Raw genomic sequence first — 7,234 nt, forward strand, 5'->3', positions numbered from 1 at the left:
GCGTGTCCTATGCAAATTAACGCCGGGGGGGCTTTCGCTCTCGTGCTCCGCTCTGAGGCAGGAGGGGCGTGGCCTTCCGCCCATCTCGACGCGAAGAAACGCTTTCGCTCGCGTCTCGCGCTCGGCGCGTGATGGGCGTGGCCGTATGCAAATCGACGCAAGGGGCGCTTTCGCTCTCGGCCGGCGCTGGGAGGCGGAGGAGAGGGAGGGGCCGTCTCGCTTTTGATTGGCGTCTTTCTCAGCCAACGAGGGAGAAGGAAGTAGAGCCAAAAGGCGGAGCAGAGGGCGGGACTTCCTGCTCGGATTGCGAGCGTGGAGAGTGAGGTGAGCGGGCCGACTCTCCACAGCCGCCGCCGCCGCCGCCATGATCAAGAAGTTCGACAAGAAAGATGAGGAGTCGGGTAGGTCCGCGGGCCGGACGCGGTGAGGAGGCGGCGGGATGAGGAAGGGCACAAGTCGGAAGGCGGAGGGCCTGTTGCCAGGGCGGCCCCTGGGCCTTGGGGCGGGAGACCCCTCCACCACCGATAACCCCGCCCCCTTTTCATCCCTTATCTCCCCCCCCCAAAGATTTCCCGGAAGTGCACGTAATATCCTCTCCTTTCGATCACTCTTGGCAAAAATTTCCTTATCTTAGAATTACTTCCTTGCACGTAGAAAGCTAGTCCAGCACGGGCGTCTCGGAACACTGCCCTGGTGTGGGGTTCCCTCTAAGCTGAGTCGGTGTGAGCCAGCTCACAGTTCTTTAGCCTCCAGCTCACAGTTCTTTAGCCTCCAGCTCACCCATTTTTGTCTTAGCTCAGGAAGGAGGGCTCCAGAGCAAGCTGATTTCTGCAGGAGCCAAATGGCTGGCTCACAGCTTTAATGCCAGGAGCTCACAAGACTCCGCAGCTTAGAGGGAGCATTACTGGCAACCAGTATTCCCTCTAAGCTGAGTCGGTGTGAGCCAGCTCACAGTTCTTTAGCCTCCAGCTCACAGTTCTTTAGCCTCCAGCTCACCCATTTTTGTCTTAGCTCAGGAAGGAGGGCTCCAGAGCAAGCTGATTTCTGCAGGAGCCAAATGGCTGGCTCACAGCTTTAATGCCAGGAGCTCACAAGACTCCGCAGCTTAGAGGGAGCATTGCTGGCAACCAGTGTTACCTCTAAGCTGAGTTGGTGTGAGCCAGCTCACAGTTTTTTAACTTCCAGCTCACCCATTTTTCTCTTAGCTTGGGAAGGAGGGCTCCAGAGCAAGCTGATTTCTGCAGGAGCCAAATGGCTGGCTCACATCTTGAATGCCAGGAGCTCACAAAGCAGAATTTTTGCTCACAAGACTCCGCAGCTTAGAGGGAGCATTGCTGGCAACCAGTGTTATCTCTAAGCTGAGTCGGTGTGAGCCAGCTCACAGTTTTTTAACTTCCAGCTCACCCATTTTTCTCTTAGCTTGGGAAGGAGGGCTCCAGAGCAAGCTGATTTCTGCAGGAGCCAAATGGCTGGCTCACATCTTGAATGCCAGGAGCTCACAAAGCAGAATTTTTGCTCACAAGACTCCGCAGCTTAGAGGGAGCATTGCTGGCAACCAGTGTTACCTCTAAGCTGAGTTGGTGTGAGCCAGCTCACAGTTTTTTAACTTCCAGCTCACCCATTTTTCTCTTAGCTTGGGAAGGAGGGCTCCAGAGCAAGCTGATTTCTGCAGGAGCCAAATGGCTCGCTCACAACTTTAATGCCAGGAGCTCACAAAGCAGAATTTTTGCTCACAAGACTCCGCAGCTTAGAGGGAGCATTGCTGGCAACCAGTGTTCCCTCTAAGCTGAGTTGGTGTGAGCCAGCTCACAGTTTTTTAACTTCCAGCTCACCCATTTTTCTCTTAGCTCGGGAAGGATGGCTCCAGGGAAAACAAATTTATGTGGTAGCCAAATTGCTCACTCACAACTTTAATGCCAGCAGCTTACAAAGTAGAATATTTGCTCACAACACTCCACAGCATAGAGGGAGCATTGGTCCTTTCAACATTAGAGGACTTATCAGAATTCTCACCCAGTTTTGGAAAAAAAGCTCCCTGCAGGTAGAAAGCTAGCAGTGCAAGTGCATCCTATAACACCTGCCCTGCTTTCTCTGGTTTTCCATCCCCTTTCAGCATAGGGAGTAGTCAGAAATATCACCCAGTCTTGAAAGAAGCTCCCTGCAGGCAGAAGACTAGCAGACCAGTTGCCTCGCTATGTCACACTATGCGGTACATTGTTGTTGTTGTTGTTTAATTCAATTTATACCCCGCCCTATCCCACAATTATTACACACGTTCTTGGCTTCTTGCTTTCTCTTACTTCTCTGCCTCCTTTTAGCATAGAGTAGTAGTCAGAAATATCAACCAGTCTTGAAAGACGCTCCCTGCAGGCAGAAAGCTAGCAGACCAAGTGTCTCACTGTATCACAGTACACTGTGTTTATTTATTTATTATTATACCCCGCCCTTCCCGTGAACAGGCTCAGGGCGGCTTACAAAAGTCAGTACAATGTACCTAGTCAACATAAAACTTTTTGAACACTTTAAAGCAGCTAAAACATTCATAACATTTAAAACATTTAAAGTGCTCCCAATATTCCTTAAATTAGATGGCACGCTCTAAGATATACCGTCCGAGTTTTCAATTCAGCAGTCTTCCAATCTCCTAAGTAGATATAGGCCTAACTCCACGTTAGGGCCAGCCCTGTACTACAGATGTTGAGGTAGTATAGTTGGTGGTCATGGTGGCGGCTGCTAATCGAAGGCCTGGTGGAAGAGCTCTGTCTTGCAGAAGTTCCCACAGGGCTCTCATCTCTTCCGGGAGCTCATTCCACCAGTAAAGAGCCGCCACAGAGAAGGCCCTGGCCCTGGTTTTGGCGAGCCTGGCATCTTTGGGGCCCGTAATAGCTGACCGATGTCGTGACCCCGACCGTAGTGCTCTCTGGGGTATATATGGGGAAAGGTGGCCCGTCAGATATGCCGGACCCTGGCCATGTAGGGCTTTAAAGGTAAGTACCAGCACCTTGAAGCAAATTCGGTATGCTGTTGGCAGCCAGTGCAGTGACCGAAGCACAGGCTGGATGTGCTCCCAACGTGGGAGGCCCATCAACAGCCTGGCTGCGGCACTCTGCACCAGCTGCAGCTTCCGGACTTGCGACAAGGGCAGCCCCATGTAGAGGCCAGGTCCAGTCTCAAGGTGATCATCGCATGGATCACTGTAGCCAGGTCGCTGCGGTCGAGGAAGGGAACCAACTACCGAACCAGCCGAAGATGATAAGAGGCCGACTTTGCAGTGGCTGCCACCTGGGCCTCCATTGTCAAGGAGGGATCCAGGAACACTCCCAGACTCCTAACCTCTGACGCTGGCACCAACGGCGCCCCGTCGATGGCCGGGAGCGGGATCCCCAACCCCGTACCGCCGCGACTCAAGCACAGGACCTCCGTCTTCCCCGGGTTTAGCTTCAGCCGGCTCAGCCTGAGCCAACCAGCCACGGCCTGCAACGCCCGGTCCAGATCTTCTGGTCTGGAGTCCGATCGGCCGCCCAACATCAGATAGAGCTGAGTGTCATCAGCGTACTGATGACAACCCATCCCATACCTCTGAGCAACCTGGGCAAGGGGGCGCATATAGATGTTAAACAACATCGGGGAAAGCACCGCCCCCTGAGGTACCCCGCATTCAGGCGGGTGTCTCTTGGACTGCTGTTCCCCTAGCACCAGAAGAGAAGAAGAAGAGATTGGATTTATACCCCGCCCTTCACTTGGAGTCTCAGAGTGGCTTACAAACTCCTTTCCCTTCCCCTCCCCACAACAGACATCCTGTGAGGTGGGTGGGGCTGAGAGAACTCTGACACAAACTGCTCTTTTCCAAGGACAGCTGTGCCAGAGCTTGTGACAGACCCAAGGTCACATCAGCAGGTGCACGTGGAGGAGTGGGGAATCAAACCCGGTTCTCCCAGATTAGAGTCCGCACACTTAACCACTACACCAAACTGGCTCTCCCTTTGTCCCCGACCCTGGAGAAAGGAGACAAGCCATTGCAAGGCGAGCCCCTGTATCATCACGTTGGCGAGGTGGTGGGTCAGCAACTGATGGTCGACCGTGTCGAATGCAGCCGACAGGTCCAACAACAACGGTGCTGCCGAACCGCCCCGATCCAGGTGCCTTCGAAGGTTTATTTATTTATTTATTTAAATTTATAATCCGCCCTCCCCACGAACAGGCTCAGGGCGGCGCACAAATGGGTCCAATGCCCAATACATAAAACATTAAAACTGCATTTTAAAACATTCAATACAACTTAAGTGCTCGCCATAATATTTAACAAGGGAACAGATGACGTCATCAGGATAGTATCCTTAGTGGCCACAGCTCCACGCAGTACCACTATTTTAGCGCTCTTGGCGAGTTGGTAATAAAGGGCTAGGACAGATAGTCATAGTCGTAGACAGATGGTAACAGTCGTGGCGGCTCCTACTCAAACGCCTGGCGGAAGAGCTCCGTCTTACAGGCCCTGCGGAACCCGCAGGGCCCGGATCTCCTCTGGGAACTTGTTCCACCAGGTAGGAGCCGCCACCGAAAAAGCCCTAGCCCTAGTCACCACTAATCTGGTCTACTTGGGACCTGGAACCACCAGGAGAAGTTTAGTCCCGGACCGTAGTGCTCGTTGGGGAACATATGGGGAAAGGTGGTCCCATAGGTATGTCGGACCCTGGCCATCTAGGGCTTTAAAGGTCGTCAGTAAGCGCGACCAACACCGTCCTGGGCGGAAGCCAGACTGGAAGAGATCTAATACAGAAGTGTCATCCAGAAAGCCCTGCAGCTGTGCCGCCACCGCCCTCTTGATTAGTTTGCTCAAATAGGGCAAATTGGAGACCGGCCGGCAGCGATTCGGCCAGGTCCAAAGATGGTTTTTCCAAGAGAGGGCGGACCATCGTTTCCTTGAGTGCCCCCAGGAACCGTCCCTCCAAGAGGGACTTGTTGGTAATCTCCCTGAGGGCACCTCGGAACCCCTAGTGACCCACTTTAATGAGCCAGGAAGGGCACGGATCCAGGCTGCACATGGTTGGGCATACAGCTGCGAGCGATCTGCCCACTTCCTTTAGGCTGAGCGGGCCGAGATGATCCATACCCGACGAGGACATGCAAGGGGTCTCGAGTTCGCTGACTGTTATTCTTATTACACATGCTCCTGCCTTCCTGCTTTCTTGTACCTTTCTGTCTCCTTTCAGCATAGAGGTGTAGTCAGAAATATCACCCAGTCATAAGAACATAAGAGACGCCAGTGTTGGATCAGGCCAAAGGCCCATCCAGTCCAACACTCTGTCACACAGTGGCCAGAAACACCAGGGGCCATTAGGAGGTCCACCAGTGGGGCCAGGACATTAGAAGCCCTCCCACTGTTGACCCCCACCCCCAAGCACCAAGAAGACAGAGCATCACTTGCCCCAGAGCCGCTATCTATACCTTGTGGCTAATAGCCACTGGTGGACCTCTGCTCCATATGCTTATCCAATTCCCTTTTGAAGCCGTCCATGCTTGTAGCTGCCACCACTTCCTGGGGCAGTGAATTCCATGTGTTAATCACTCTTTGGGTGAAGAAGGACTTCCTTTTATCCGTTCTAACCCGACCGCTCAGCAATTTCATGGAGTGCCCACGAGTTCTTGTATTGTGAGAAAGGGAGAAAAGTACCTCTTTCTCTACCTGCTCTTTCCCATGCATAATCTTATAAGTCTTGAAAGAAGCTGCCTGCAGGCGGAAAGGTAGCAGAGCAGTTGTGTCCCAGATGTCATACATAACACCTATTAGCTTGCTTTCTCTTACCTTTCCTTCTCCTTTGAGCAGAGGGTAGCAGTGAGAAATAATACCCACCCTTGAAGGATGTTTGCTGCAGGCAGAAAGCTAGCAGGCCAGGTATCTCACATAACACTGTTCAGAAATATATGTGCCCCTACCTTCCTGTTTCTCCTACTTTTAAAGTTCTTTTTGGCATATTTATACCGCACTCTTCTCCCCAGTGGGGACCCAGAGCAACTCACGTCATTTTCCTCTGTTAGACTGAGAGAGAGTGTGATCCCACTATGAAATTTTGCATCATTTAATATGTCGTTGGTTCTACAACTCAAATCCTATTGTGTTATTCATTGAATGTCCCATATTTTTGATTGTATTGACTCACTCTGTGTAATCTGCCTTAAGTCTCAATGATAACATCAGAAAAGCCCTGCCGGATCAGACCAGTGACCAGTGGTCCATCCAGTCCAGCATCGTGTCTCACACAGTGGCCAACCAGTTCCTCTGGAGGGCCAGCAACAGGGCAGAGAGGCTGAGGCCTTCATAAAAACATCAGAAGAGCCCTGCTGGATCAGACCAGTGACCAGTGGTCCATCCAGTCCAGCATCGTGTCTCACACAGTGGCCAACCAGTTCCTCTGGAGGGCCAGCAACAGGGCAGAGAGGCTGAGGCCTTCATAAAAACATCAGAAGAGCCCTGCTGGATCAGACCAGTGACCAGTGGTCCATCCAGTCCAGCATCGTGTCTCACACAGTGGCCAACCAGTTCCTCTGGAGGGCCAGCAACAGGGCAGAGAGGCTGAGGCCTTCATAAAAACATCAGAAGAGCCCTGCTGGATCAGACCAGTGACCAGTGGTCCATCCAGTCCAGCATCGTGTCTCACACAGTGGCCAACCAGTTCCTCTGGAGGGCCAGCAACAGGGCAGAGAGGCTGAGGCCTTCATAAAAACATCAGAAGAGCCCTGCTGGATCAGACCAGTGACCAGTGGTCCATCCAGTCCAGCATCCTGTCTCACACACTGGCCAACCATTTCCTCTGGACAGCCAACAAACAGGGCATAGACGCCGAGGCCTTCCCCTGATGTTGCCTTCTGGCTCTGGGATTCAGAGGCCAGCTATAAATAACATAAACAAACACATGTTCAAAGCCACCTAAACTAGTGGCTGTCGCAGTGTCTTGTGGCAGTGAGTTCCATAGGTTAACTCTGCATTCTGTTGTGAAGCATTCAGTTCAATTCAGGTGAAAAGATCTGCTGCAAAACGGTTGCTGCGGGGGTGAGCCTCAGTGCTCGTGCTGAACAGTAGGGTGAAAATTTTCCATGCTGTTTATACTGGGAGTAGTGAGGAATATTAAGGAGAGTCGTGGAAGTCTTTATATAAGAAGGATTTCATGCCCCAAAGAAGCCACACAAAGGTTTGTATGTCCAAACAATCCCACAAAAGAGTTTACAGCCACTCTTT

At 52.1% G+C, this 7,234-nt stretch overlaps 1 protein-coding gene across 1 annotated transcript in view; it reads left to right on the forward strand.

Moving 5' to 3' along the window:
• Nucleotides 1-304: 304 nt before the first annotated feature.
• COPG2 (coatomer protein complex subunit gamma 2) overlaps nt 305-7,234 on the forward strand; it is a 58,886-nt gene continuing 51,956 nt past the window's right edge. Inside the window, exon 1 of the mRNA XM_015429675.1 lies at nt 305-401. Within this exon, the coding sequence (XP_015285161.1) occupies nt 365-401 (37 nt within the window). The 5' untranslated portion in view covers nt 305-364. The remainder of the gene's footprint in view (nt 402-7,234) is intronic.

This window comes from Gekko japonicus, unplaced genomic scaffold (genome assembly GCF_001447785.1).
Source record: "Gekko japonicus isolate JY-2015 unplaced genomic scaffold, Gekko_japonicus_V1.1 scaffold696, whole genome shotgun sequence".
Taxonomy (NCBI): domain Eukaryota; kingdom Metazoa; phylum Chordata; class Lepidosauria; order Squamata; family Gekkonidae; genus Gekko; species Gekko japonicus.